Source organism: the organism of the source record quoted next, unplaced genomic scaffold (genome assembly GCF_019419815.1).
Source record: "Pyrus x bretschneideri cultivar Hongxiangsu unplaced genomic scaffold, Pyrus_bretschneideri_v1 Contig31, whole genome shotgun sequence".
In the NCBI taxonomy this organism is placed as follows: Eukaryota; Viridiplantae; Streptophyta; class Magnoliopsida; order Rosales; family Rosaceae; genus Pyrus; species Pyrus x bretschneideri.
In genome coordinates this window covers 5,073,009-5,087,718 of record NW_025999624.1, presented here as the reverse complement: position 1 = coordinate 5,087,718, position 14,710 = coordinate 5,073,009, and the positions used below count along the sequence as shown (strand labels likewise).

At 37.7% G+C, this 14,710-nt stretch overlaps 1 protein-coding gene across 1 annotated transcript; it reads left to right on the top strand.

The window, feature by feature from the left end:
• The first annotated feature begins 9,867 nt into the window (after positions 1 to 9,867).
• On the top strand, positions 9,868 to 10,609 carry LOC125480046 (proline-rich protein 36-like). Its single transcript, XM_048590264.1, has 2 exons — positions 9,868 to 9,936; positions 10,010 to 10,609. Exons 1-2 carry the CDS (start codon positions 9,868 to 9,870, stop codon positions 10,607 to 10,609), a joined length of 669 nt encoding a protein of 222 aa, XP_048446221.1.
• The last annotated feature ends 4,101 nt before the right edge of the window (positions 10,610 to 14,710 follow it).

The window sequence follows — 14,710 nt, the reverse complement described above, 5'->3', positions numbered from 1 at the left end:
TCCATCTCCCATCATTGCCACTGCCATTCCTTTCATCTGCATCCAAATCCACTTTAACAAGTCAGAAAACACTATTTTAGATAGATAACTCACATATCAAGTCAGAAACAAACTTAACATAGAAAAATGAGTTTGAAGATTTCTATAAGACATTATTTTACCCTAGATAAGTCATTTGAAATATAATTTAGTAATCCTCAATCTGCGTTCAAAACCAGAACAAAATTACTTGTGGAGCTGGGTAATTGTAATCCACTCACACCACCCCTGTAACTATTATATAATCGTAACTGTAATTCTTTGATTCTATCAGCTTTTCCTAGTGGATCCATCTCAGCAGACACCTTATCAATGCCAACCTCCATCGCACTGGCTGCCGCTGTAGCCCAGTTATCACCAGTAACCACGATGCTTGTAATGTTTATCAAGTGAAGATAAGAGATGACTCGTGCAGCCTCTGACTTCACCGGATCAGTTACAGCAAAAGACCCAGCAATCTTTCCATCAATGGAAACCAACACACACGTTCGAGCCAGATTATCATGTTCTGAAACATACTTGTCAACCTCAGGACCAACCTGAACATTATTTTCCCGCATGAGCCTCACCAATCACCATTTACCTACATATTTCTCAAATAGAAGCATGTTAGCATGATTGACAAAAAAAATTTACAATAGCATAGTCACAATGAGTTGTCTCATCTGTAACTTAACTGTACAAACACAAATTTTTTAATGCAAGCACGCAAAATAAACGTTTCATGTACAAATTTGAATCATAAGCACCAACCTCTGTGACAATAGACACAGCACAGAACTCCATTGAGTAATTGGAGAAGAGCACCGCATTGACTACTACGGGTTTCCCAACTGCCAGAGTCCCTGTTTCATAAAAAACAACCGTTTTCGCTGGCATGGATCAAACACGTCCGTTAACGTCCAGACACCAACAAAGTGTCAAATACTAAGAAACGTATCAACCTTCATGAACTAGGTACCGTTTGTTCAGGTTTTAATTTTGGAAAGAACATAAACCCTAAAAAGGACGAAACAATTATTAGCCTTGTTATAAAAAAAAAGGAGTTGGGGTACAAGAAATGGGGAGTTAAAACTTGGCGAGTACGGCTTGGTGACATGGACAAGGTGCATACAGCCATCAATCGTCCAGAACCAAAGGGTCATATGAGACAGATTCCAACTATACAATAATAGTTGCACGTTCAATCCCAATATATGCAGGAAGTACATCCTCCATACCCAATGACATAGATTGCATTTAGTTTTATGTCAAGAGCCTAAACGTTGATTGAACCAAGGCAGAGCGTTTTACTGGTCAGGAATGAAGTACATAACTTGTAATCATACGGAACATTAACATAATGTATGGTGGTAGCATAGGGGATAATATGAAATGACCAGAGCAATATGAGGAGAGCAACTTCATAATGGAGGAAAGACAAGAAAAAAAACTACACTTGCACCCTCAAGACATATAGAGAATGTATCTAATCAGAAATTGTTTTTTCCTAAACCACAACAAACAGGTTTTCGACGTCCTCGGAAGGAAAAGTAGGAACAAGTATAATGAAGCAACTAAACACACCAGCAAAAACAACATGAAAATAAAACGCATGGAAACCAGATTCTAAATTAAAAAAGAAATTTGTTTCCAAGGATAAGGTGGTCTTACCTTATAAGCCTTTTCGAGTACACTAGCAAAAATGCCCGCGCTCCGCTGCGGGGACTTCTAGAAGTATGATCTTGTACCATCTGATTTCTTTTGCTATTCCTAGTTCTTTTTGGCATCATGTGCAAAACCAAATTGATAGCTAGGAACAAAAAATGAGAACACCTGCATAAATTAAATTTTCCATCACCCTATATTATAATTAAATAAAACAAAACACAATAATCATCTCACAATTACAGAAGCAAGGACTTTCAAATGCCCCAATTATTTAACAACTACTATGCGTAATTCTTAAAAAATGAGTATAAAATTAACCTCTTTTGAAAAACGAAGGAAAAGATGAAAGCTTAAGTCAGGGAATATAACTATGTTGAACTCAATTATTTGACATTAATTACACAAACTCAATTCCATACATATAGCCAGACAGAAGCTTTATCCTAGAGAGAAACCATGCCCAAATGATTATATAATCTCCAGACTGAGTGCGAATTCAGAGCATGAAAGGGAAGTGAGTTCCTTGGTTCCCACATTGTAGAGACTAAATCTCAAAACTTTGCCAAGCATTACAGGAAACCATGGAAAGAATAAAAATGACAACAAAGATTGCAAAACAATTAACCACAGGTGGTGTTTATATTCCCACTGAGAGAAAAAAGCTTCTGCAAGTGAAAAAACAGGCATGTACCATCTGAAAGAGCCTCTTGTATCCATTCCAATTATCCTTATGTCTACCATATCCCTCTACAATTCCCCACCACCAATCAACAATAACTGATTTCAATACCCTTAGCTGCTTTAGTAGACCATCTAGTGACACCTAACTGCCACCAAAATAAAAGACATGATCAAGACCATACAGATTACAGACTAAGCTTAAACAACTGTTATCTATTAAGCAAAACTTGAACTCCTTGACATGGCAACCTCTTAATCCAGGACGTAGAGTAGAAAAGCAAAATTAGTAAAGTTACAGAACTCAATGCATTACATATACCAGTAAAAAAGCGAAACATCAGTGTTTGGGAAGTTACCTTGTTTGAAATGTCAGGAGCATCTGGTGTACATACAGGGTAGACAGTTCTTGAAAAATTCAGGGCTTCAAAATAAAATAAAAAATAAATTCAAAAGAAATCAAAACTATTAATCCTAACAACTGTTTTGTAAAGGATAAAACAATCTTTCCATCAAACAAACTTGAGAAACAAAAAGAGGGAAATAAATTTAAGTTGAATAGAGGTGTTGCCTACCCAGAAATCCAAACGAAATCCCCAAAAATTCACGCCCCCAAAACCATACAAATCACCAGAGTTGAAAACCAGCGCTACACTGGGATCATCCACACAGTGACGAACTCTGATCATTGTCACTGATCTCCATCGCCTTCCAAAGCCAAAACCCTTTTAAGAAAAAGAGGTTAATGAATATGATAAAGCCAGTAATGAATGGAATAACCCAATTTCTATTGCCAATCACCCTTGCTGAGTGATGATTCGCATACTTCCTCGTATTTGTTTATGGGTTCCTATCCAACAAAATTTCGACTTAGTACCCAAAAACTGTATCAGCTCACGAACACAGAGAGGTTTTACATAGCCCGTTTTAAAATTTTAGGATAATTTACAAGTTTGCCATAGAATTGGGTTTGTTCACTCGACCCAAATTCTTGGGCTGTGTTAAGCTTCACTGTCGAAAGCAGTGTCGAACAGCTTCACTAGCCATTGCTAGTGTCGGTGTGAGATGTTATAGAGTTTTTTTCCCGGCATAACTCGGAGTCATACAACTTCACCTTCAGGTGATGGGGCCTACCATGCTTCTTCACTGGTGTAACCCAGTGTCGTACAACTTCATCTTCGGGTGATGGACAGGTATTGTCTTCGGATGACCATGATACCCTAAAGAGTATAATTTTATTGAGAGTTATGGATTTGCCTTTGGGCAGAGGTTTTACAGATTTGCCTTCGGGCGGTTTTACTACCATCTTCGAATATCATTTTACGCATATATGTTTTCCTAAAGAATGCACAACATGCTAGGGTTTTTCGGAAACCTACTACGTAGTATTATATATGTTTTCAAAACAAGGGGTTATTATGTTCACATTAAAATGGTTTTTGGTATTACTAGTATTAATATAAATTATGGTCCACTCACCTTTTCTGTTTTTTCTGTTTTGTGCCCCCTCAGGGTTTAGATTCGAGGCACAAGATCCCGGCATTAGGATACTTCGGCGTAGTTATTCTCGAGTCTCAGTATACGTATCATTTTTGGGTTGGCATAGTTTCCTAGTAATTTTCCCACATTATTCTTAATAGATGTATGCTCTGAATACGTTCCTGCTTTGATATAATTGTTCTAATTGCATATTTGTTTTAATTGTATGCATGTTTAAAATGACTTCATCATCCTCGGGTGTCGGCCAACATATGTCTACCCTAATATTTAGAGATATCGGGGTTGGGGCGTGTCAAGTTTATCAAATTCAAAGCAAAACCCACATATATTCTGAAGATTCTAGAGTTAAAAGAGGAACAAGGAGGTTCGGTTACGAAACCCAAAACACTATTTTAATAAGCAAATGAATATCTAAACTGGGGTTAACAATTTTCAGCAATAAAAAACATGTTTTTCGATCAAAGTTGCATAAATTACAGAACTTTGGGATTAAGGACGAACAAAATGCCCAAATTCCAATCAAGAAAAATAAAAAAAATTGTATGTAAATTTAAGCTTTACCTGTAGATCAGCAGCAGCAATAGCATACTGGATCGAACGGGTGTCACGTATGAGAACTGGATGCCCAGCCTTTGACACGTTATCAAGTGAGTTTAGGGATCTGGGTTTTGTGTTTGCCGTTGAATTTTGGAATGATCTGGAGAAATTTGGGTTTTAGAGTTCTAAGGATTTGAGTGAACCGAAACTGACTTGGATGAGCAACTTTTAGTTTCGATTCGCGGTGGAGCAAGGATGAAGAGGTGGAGGAGGAAGGAATGAAAGACTAAACTTCTAAAGTTTCAAGTGCTCAACAAATTTCGAACAATGTATGTTTCAATGCTTAAAAAAAAAAAAAAAAAAAGGACATGCATCAAAGGCTTTTCGGTGGAAAAAATATGCATTAGCTGAAATGGAGATAATTAGGATTTAAAATGTTAAAAAATTTCTTTTTGGCTCACTAATTAGATGAAACAGTGAGATTGTATGAACAAATTTACACCTAGAAACATGAACTACACAGAATCACAACTGATCTAACAATGAGAAAGTATATAAGACAATACACTATCAATAGGCTAAAACACTCTTTTAATTGATCTAACAATAGCCTAACAGGATTAACTAAACCATTAGAGACTGCATCAATGAGAAAGTCTAAGATTAAAGTTCTAGTTGAATATCTTTGAACCCCTAGGTGTTGGCAACATTTTCAGTGAATTTGTTCACGAAAATATAGAAACTCATGATGCAATTCCATTATCTGGGATAGCACGTATTTACCTAGAATCCAACCTTAAGCTAACATTTTTCATAAGTTTATTCTTTTTGTTAACTACACTGGAATTTATAAAACAATTTTAGAAAAACTCGAGTCTAGATAATGGACTTTTGTTCCAGTTTAAAATTTTTTGGCTTTTGTTCTAAGCAACATAATGAATTCACATTTCAATTGTCAAGGGCATTGCAATAATCCCCAACTGAAGATATTAAAAATCAGAACTTCTTCTCCAAGTTTTCATTCAGTTTATTTCACAAAGAAGATTAAACAAAGAGCATGCCAAAGATTAAAACCCCTCATCTCAAACTCTGCTAATGCACAGCTCTGTTTGGTTTTCTTCTCCATAGACCAGACTGAGCGAGGAGTCAAGTTCTCCAGTGCACCATCAATCTCCCGTTCGAGCAGCCATCACCACCTCACTCGCCACTCCGGCGAGGCACCACCTTGCCACCACCCTCATGTCTCACTCCCTCTTTACCACTCTCCCTATTTCCCTCGCCTCTTTCTCTTGATACTGTGCTCACTGCACAGAAACAGCAAGGCGACCGCCGTAGCCATTTTTCACAGCGAACTATGCCGTCACGAAACCATCACCATTAATCTCGCCACCTAGGCGAGTTTTACCATCCTCGAACCCACCCTCTGCAAACTACCTTCATACCTTCTAATTTCAATTCTTGCATTTCTTGTATGGTATCCATGTCTTGCACATTCAAATACTTATATACCAACTGAGAATAACAATATAAATCCCACACCCACATCTTTTTCCCCACTTGAAAAAATCACCTAAAAACCACATTAACCACCATAGTTTAAGAATCCAGGCACGGCTCCAAATTTCAATCGAATTAATTAAATTACAGAGAATTCTACCTACCTCATGAAAACAAATATGTTCAGTCAAAGAAATTCCCTAATCACTGCAGTGCATCTTAAACTACTTCTTAACTATGTCAGCCATATCAATCTAATAAAAAAAATCCATATTTCAATCGATTCTTATTAATTCCAACTCCAAGTATTTCAGCATCTAGATTATAGAAAAATCATAACAAAACAAAACTCCATCTTGGTGCTAAAGCACACTTCGTTAACTTCACCTTCATTAAGTCCATGATTCCTGCCATGAGATCTTTCTCTTAATCCAGACTTGGCTTCGGATGCAAGATCAAAATAACGAAGCATTCAGTTCCATTTCTATGCACAGCAAATTAAAAATTGAAATATGTTATAATCTAGGATGCATGGACACGGACACGGATACGACACGGGGACACGTCAAATTTCTAAAAATGAAGACACGATACGTCAAGGATACAACAATTAAAAATATATATAAATAAATAAATATATCTAAAATATTATAAAATAAACATTCAAATTTATTACTCAAGTTTAAATTTATTTCAATAAACTCCAAACAGTTAGAAAGATAGTCCATCCAACAAGCAATTAGTCTTCAAACTTGAAAAATTAAAATGAACATCCAAACAAAAATTAAAAAAAACAAAGTCTCATTCAACTTCCACATTCATGATGTCTCCTCTAGTAACTAAAGTAGTCTCCAATGACGGTTCATTAAGTGAAATGTTAGCTATTTCAAGCATCCCGACACTTTCTTCACCCAAGTTTTCAAAGCCATCTCCTCCAACATCCCACAATTGAGTTATACCTTCCTTGTAGGTTGAGCTATTCCTTGATAAAAGACGAAGATTATTATGCACAAATACCAAATCCTCAACTCTTTGTGGTGTAATCTTGTTCCTTCTTAAAGAGTGAATAAAACTATAAGTGCTCCAATTTCTTTCACAACAAGAGGAGGAACAAGGTTGTCCAAGTAGCTTCAACGCTATGGATTGGAGATTAGGTGTAGAAGCTCCATGGACTATCCACCACATCACTGGTTCCAAATGAAATCTATCATTCATAGAATCAATAGCTCCAAAGTCATTCAAGCACATAGAGAAAGAGGCATACTCCACATTGATATTTCTTCTAATTTCCTCATTGGAAAAGTATCTCTCAAAGCACTTTTTCCTTTCAATTGTAAGTTCAACATCTCGGTGTGGAGCAAGACGACTAGGGTCTTCTTGGAGCCATTATGAACTATAATACCTAAAATAAAAGAAATAGCAGTTTAAAAATGTACTCATAAAGCTAAAAATTAATCTAGAAGAATTTATAAGTTAGCAAAATCATTACCTTGGATTTAATGAATGTGCCAAACAATGAAGAGGTGTGCTACTTTTAGTCCATCGCTCCAATAAAATGCGATACACCGCATCAAAAAAGCTGCTTTTTTCATGTAATGCCTTGCACTCATTCCTGTATATAGCAGCTTTCACCTTTTCAATCATAGCATCCCGCCACTCATACACCAAGTGAAGACAAGGTTTATCTGTGTCAGCCATTCTAATAACCTCATATATTGGAGCTGTAAAGAAAAGAATATAATCAATCTTCTCCCAAAAATCCTCATCCAATATCTTTTGCTTCACCATCATTGCTTTAACCAAATCATCTTCTTTGTACAAAGCCCAATTCGGGCTAATCACCATTTGTTGTAAACCTTCCTTTAGTTCCTTAAATCTTCTAAGCATCACAAGTGTGGAAGCAAATCTCAAAAATTTTAAAATTAGGACAACTTATAATTGAATAAGGGAAAAAAAAAAAAAAGTGGAGAAAACAAACCTTGTTTCGGCAATGGAAAGTAACTTTAGTTTGCAATGTTCATTAAACATGGACAATCTCATGCTATGGTTCATAATAAAATTTTTTATGGACCAAGCATCACTAGCAATAGTTGAAATCCAATTGCAGTCATCATACGAAACTTCTGTTTGTTTCAGAGTACATATACTCTTCAAAGCAAGATTAAGAGTGTGAACAACACAGGGTGTCCAAAAGATATGGGGATAGTGGGCCTCAATAAGTAACCCAGCACCTTTACAAACAGGGGCATTATCAGTGATCACTTGAACAACATTTTCATGACCAATTTCTTTAATAGCTTCTGTAAGAAAGTTGGCAATACAATGCCACCCTCCTTCGCAATGGCTGCTCCTGCAGCCCAGTTAGCAGCAGTAACCATGATGCTTGTAATGTTCATCAAGTGAAGATAAGAGATGACTCTTGCAGCCTCTGGCTTCACTGGATCAGTTACAACAAATGACCCAGCAATCTTTCCATCAATGGCAACCAACACACGTTCGAGCCAGATTCTCATGTTCTGAAACGTACTTGTCAACCTCAGGACTAACCTGGACATTGTTTTCCCGCATGAGCCTCTTGTTCCCAGCCAAAACAATTTTGTCGCCAACTCTTCCACTAACGCCAGCTCCTGTGTGCACCTCCATCACATGTTTAGTTGATCCAAACGTCTTTAGCAGCCTCTTAGCATGATCCACCACCGATTTTGCTATTGGGTGTTCACTATTTGCCTACATATTTCTCAAATAGAAGCATGGTAGCATGATTGACAAAATAATTTTCGATAGCATAATAACAATGAGCGGTCTAATCTGTAGCATAACTCTACAAACATTCAAACTTTTTTAACACACAAATTAAAGTTTTCATATACAAATTTGAAACATAAGAACCAACCTCTGTGGCAATAGCACAGCACAGAACTCCTCCATTGAGTAATTGGAGAAGAGGCACATCATCAACTACTACGAGTTTCCCAACTGTCAGAGTCCCTATTTTATCAAAAACAACCGTTTTCACCTACAGGGATCAAACACGTCCGTAAAAATCCAGACACCAACAAAGTGTCAAATGCTAAGAAACATATCAACCTTCATGACTTAGGTACCGTGTGTTCAGCTTTTAATTTTGGAAAGAAGAAAAACCCCAAAAAGAAGGAAACAATTATTAGCCTTTTTATAAAAAAAGGAGTTGGGGTAAAGAGAACTCTCCTGAGAGCTGTCATCTACAAGAAATGGGGACTTAAAACAGGGCGAGTTCGGCTTCGTGACATGGACAAGGTGCATACAGCCATCAATCGTCCAGACCAAAGGGTTATACGAGACAGATTCCAACTATGAAATAATAGTTGCATGTTCAATCCCAATATATGCATAAAGGACATCCTCCATACCCAATTACAAAGATTGTATTTAGTTTATGTCAAGAGCCTAAACGTTGATCGATCTGAGGCAGAGCGTTTTACTGGTCAGGAATGAAGTGCATAACTTGTTATAATACGGAACGTTAGCACAATGTATGCTGGTGGCGTAGGGAATAATATGAAATGACCAGAACCGAGGCAGAGCGTTTCCCTGTTGCAACCATTACCACTGTAGGGGTTGCTAGTCCCAAGGCACAAGGGTAAGCAACCACTAACACTGAGATACCGTACTGTAATGCCAGCTCAAATTTATCCATGCCTTTTGCTATCCAGTTTTCGGGGAAAAGACTAAATTCTCCAGGATGAACCATCCAAGCCATGTCAAAAATGCTACAATGACAACCTGATGTAAGAAAGAAAAAAGAATCGACTACGCAATTGAAATATTGTCATAATACGTGGTGTACTAGGCAAAAGAAAAGAAAAACTCAAAAGAACGGCATTTTCATTAAGAAAAATCATCTCCTGCTGACAGCAGATGCATCTCAATGCTTTGAATACTTGTTCATATCCAATTTTCAGTTTTAGTTTGCTTTTTGGTAAAAGTATGACGGAAATGATGGATGGTGATAACCTGGCATCCTATCTTGGCAGCCCAGAAGGATTACTCCAACAAGTATGGGGGCCTCTTGATAAATAATGCTTCCTGAGCTTGTTGCTTTGTTGCCACTTATTTTGAACTTACTTAGCAACACCCCCACAAAGCCGCCGCCTCCGCAACCCTCTCCTGCTTATTCTCCGACCACTTCTCTTCTCCTGCAACTCCTCCGGCATCCCCTCCGAGCCCTCCGACTCAGTCGCCTCCTTCGCCTTCTCCCAAGACCTCTCCGCCAACTTCCCCGCCGACCCCAACTCCTTTGGCGGCGACCCCACCCACCGTCTCTCCGGCGTCCCCTCCCACATCGGTTTCTCCAGCGAAGAGCCCGTCCAAGAGTGCGTCTCCACCGGCTCAATCACCGGCGCCCCCTACGCCCACTGTTGCCTCTCCGGCTAAAACTCCGGTTAGCGCTCCTAAGAAAAGTCCAGTCGGTGCTTCGCCAGTTGCAGAGGGTCCTGAGATTGCAGCGACCCCATCGTTACCAGTGGGCATTCCTTTGAGTTCTGCAACGCCGGCAGGATCCCCGGGAATGTTCCCATCAAGCGGTAGCCAACCGATTCCGGCGCCGGCAAGTCTGTCACCGGATAGTGCTGCCCAGGGTCCATCAAGCGATGAATCATCTGCTTCGGGTTTGAACGCGGGTCGGGTTGTTTTGAGCGGGCTGTCTATCTGGGTTGCTTTGGCTCTCTAGATCAATCCGCTTCATTTCCCGTTCTCAAGAAAAGATATATGTAATTTTATTAGTTAGGACTTAATTCTTTTTTTTTTTTTTTTTTGCCCTGTACTGTTTATTTTCAGTATTTATTTACCCTTTAATTTGTTTTGATTCAATATATATATATATTTTTTTTTTTTGTAGAAAATATGGATTTTTTTTATTTTGTTTTGTTGAAAAGATGGAAATTTATTAAAGCCGATTGACAAGATTTGTATCAGTTGTAAAAATAGTATAAAAAATTCGGGTCAATTTCATTTCAAAGGAACTCGCCACCATGCTTGGTAGCAAACAAAGCCACCACGTCAGCAAAGTAACCTTCCCGCAGAATGAACCCGAACTTAACAAAATCAAAATGCATAGCTAAAGAATCAATATCAAACATCATCCCTTCTAATATTGCATCCGGTTCCATTTGTCTATTAATCATATGAATCAATAATATTTTGTTTGCTTTGCATAAGTTCTATAGGACGGAATAAATATATCTAAAGAAAATCTATACAAATTAAGAAATTGAGGGTGTGGAAAACATTTTCCTACTTTTCTTGGTGCACTGCAGATGCCTTTACAGTTGCTACGACTAGGGATCTGAACTATTTAGTCCGGCTTCTCTAATGCAATGATATCTCAAGTTAATCATGTATTTTTATTACGCACGTGACCCAACAGACTATTGTGTGTAATTGAATTTGAGGAAGGGCTTGGTGTGGTGAACAAAAGTTTGGAATGGTGTTTAGTATTCATGCACAAATGGTGAATAAATGGTCCATCCATGTGGATTTTCAGAACAAAAACAACTGAAAAAAACAGACATAAAAGCATATTTCTCCCCAAGAATTTGGCAACTTCATCCTCCTCCTCCTGCAGCTCCTTGTATTTGCATTTCTCCCCAAAACCCACTACTGAGCCTCAGTTTCACTCAAGTGTTCCTTCAGTTGCATTTACAAGCTTTCATAGTCTCCGATGTTGTATTTCTGTAAAGCATAACACATTGGTGAATGCAAGATTAATTAATTGGAGGTGTGAGTTGAATGTTGGTGATATATTGTATGAATAATGAGTGAACTTAATGATACACGTATGCGTAGAGACGATTTGTGTATCAAACTAAATGTTTAGGAACAGGTGATTGATCAAGTACATATAGAAGGAATTCATGTTTGTAGAAAGTGTAAGTTGTACCAAGAAATCAGATTGGAATATCAAAGAGTTCATTCAACTAAGTCATTGTGTGGGAGCTCTATGTAGCCCTTGGAATGTTAATCTCCAAAAATGCTTCTACCCTACTTTTTCTAATATTTCCCTTTGCTTTCACAAGAATATACAAATTTCCAACACATTTGCTGATATTACTTCTCCTTTTAAATGAATTGTTAATTTCTTGTATTTATAAGAATATGAACCTCCTAGTGGTATAAATTGGTTTTCCTCTTCATAATTTGACATTTTTCGTCAGGCAAATTCCGCTGAAATGAGTTCAAAACTTGCAAAACTTGTGTTGGCAGATGTTCTCGCTTATGGACTGTTTGATGCGGTTATATATACCGCCTTTTTTGTCCTTGCATTTCTTGGGTACAAGAAAAGTACTGGGAACAATCCAGCTACTAATATGAAGGCACTTTTGGGGGTAGCAAATGCTCAAATTTCTTTTGCACTCTTTTATGAATTTCATCTGGATGGGAATGGTTAGTTGACATTACTTATTACACCAGAAAAGGTCTAGTTTTAGTATAAAAGCTTAATTGCAAAAACACATCTGAAAGGTTTTGTTTAGCTACTAAGAAAGTTGGGGAGAGGTCAAACGTCTTAGTTTGAGATTACATATACAAGGTTGTTATGTTTACATAATGAGTTGTTGATGACTACATACACATTGAGAATTTAGCTTATGCATTTGTGTCCGATGAAGAAGTGGGGTTTTTTTTTTGTTTTTTTTTTGTGGTTTTAGTGAGTAAGAAGCAATGAGAGAAGGAAATCTATCAAATTTCAAAATTTGGCACTTTGCTTGTTCTTATAAGGAGGAAATCGATCAGTTGTTCCCGTTTGATCTTCCAACTCTCTACCTTGCAATCGTATTTTGGTGTCATTCCATTTAATCTTAGTTCCTGTTGGAAGACTATAAATAAATTCGAAAGGACATGTGTACCTTTTATGTGGAAGCTTGAATCTCAACACGTTCCTACAAACACGAACAACTGCTCTGACCCTCCGTGCATGTATAGAACCTTGCAGGTCGTCGGGTTCGCTACGGTATGTCGAGTTGCCTCTTGGTTTTCGCCTCCCGAGACCTAGAGCCGAAAGTGATAGCTCTAAAGACCTAACTAGAATATTTGAACTATGGAAAAGCTTTTGTTTCTTATATTTTCTCTCTTCCCCAAAGCCTCCTTATATAATGATTGGGAAGAGTGTACAAAGACTGAAAAGCACATGAAAATCCTAAGTATATTCTAATATGAATATCTCTTGAGATAATTAGGAGGTTAATATCCTCATGTGGGTGGAATATCCTTTGATATTTATTTATCCCATAAGATAAATCCTACATCTCCCACTCACCCACATAGGGTGTGGCATAGTCTCAATCAACATAGTTAGTTCACATCCATTCTAGTATATCTCCTCATACAGTAAATGGGATGCACGACCTCACAAGAAAGAACATACATAACCAGGAGCACTGCCATTAAGCCTTCACTAAACTAACAACAATGCATCCCTCGGAAGTTCATCGCTTTATACCCCAGACTGTTCGTCACACATCAACTTGACATTCTTTATCCCATGTTAAAAACAATGTCATGTCTCACAAGTATCATGTATCCATGTCTTATGTTTGATAACAAATATCAAAAGATGTCGCTCATCTAATGAATCACATGACATGGTGTTATCTTCGAATTGTCTTCCTTAAGCTCTCATGTCAGTCTAATTTGATTTAACTGCTTGCCTAGACACGTCGCTTGGGACAATAGCTAACTTGACCACCTTAGATAAACACGCTAAAGTAATGATCATTAAACCTCATCTTTCTAACGTAGACTTTAGTTCAAATGGCATAAGGGTGGAATCGTATAAAGTCCTTATGGTTCACACAGTGATTAAAACAAGGACCAATTCATCATTCCCACTATCAGTTGGTTATAGCACATACAGTATGATTTGTATGCTATAGTTTATCCTCATTTCAATGAGTGTGTCACATGTCCATTGGAGATACACCATACGGATCTTAGTCTAGTCGCTACACAAGCGCCTAACCTGAGCCTTCTAGCCTAGTCGCCTTCTCGACGGCTACCTAGATACTCATATGTGGCTTTACAAGCTTCAATATGAAAGAAATCTCACGTTCGACTTATGTTAAGTATCATCTTAGACATTTCTAAGGCGATGTTTACCTTGTGCATATTGGTACGTTCAACATACACATGTCCGGTCTCGTAGTCTAATGCGTTGAGGACACAAATTTCTCATTCTACTCGTTATCTCAGTGCCAGGGCAAATCGTTCATGTGAAAAACTGATTCTAGCTTGGTGACACTCGTAAAGATGTGTAAACAATCATTTCAAAAATCAATATGCAATGAAAAACTTCAATGCCTTTTTATTCAATAATAATGTCAAAAACACATCAAACCCTACATAAACCCATTTTCTTTACATGAGTCAGAAACAAGTTTCTAATTATGGGTTTAGTCATGGGATCAATGAGCATATTGTTGGTCGAGATATATTTCAACATCAATTCACTCTTGGTAACCTTGTTCTTAAAGAAATGATATCGTGTATCTGTGTGCTTAGATTTGCCATGATACTTAGGATCTTTAGTGTATGATAAGGCTGAAGTACTATCATAGCAGACAAGTACAGCTTCTTGAGCATAAGCCGAAACTCCCATCTGTCGTAGAAACCTCCTAAGCCAAATAGCTTCTTGAAGAGCTGATCCAAGGGCAACATATTCTAACTCCATTGTGGACAAAGCAATACAATTTTGCTTATTTCTACACCAAGAAACAATTCCACCTCTAAGGACAAAAACATAACCTAAGGTGGACTTGCGTTGATCTATATCGCTTGC

Excerpts from the sequence above, each read along its gene's own strand:
- LOC125480046 (XM_048590264.1), top strand. The coding sequence starts at position 9,868 with ATGACGGAAATGATGGATGGTGATAACCTGGCATCCTATCTTGGCAGC. Across the intron at positions 9,937-10,009 it reads CAGAAGGATTACTCCAACAA|CAACACCCCCACAAAGCCGC; the intron begins GTATGGGGGCCT and ends GAACTTACTTAG.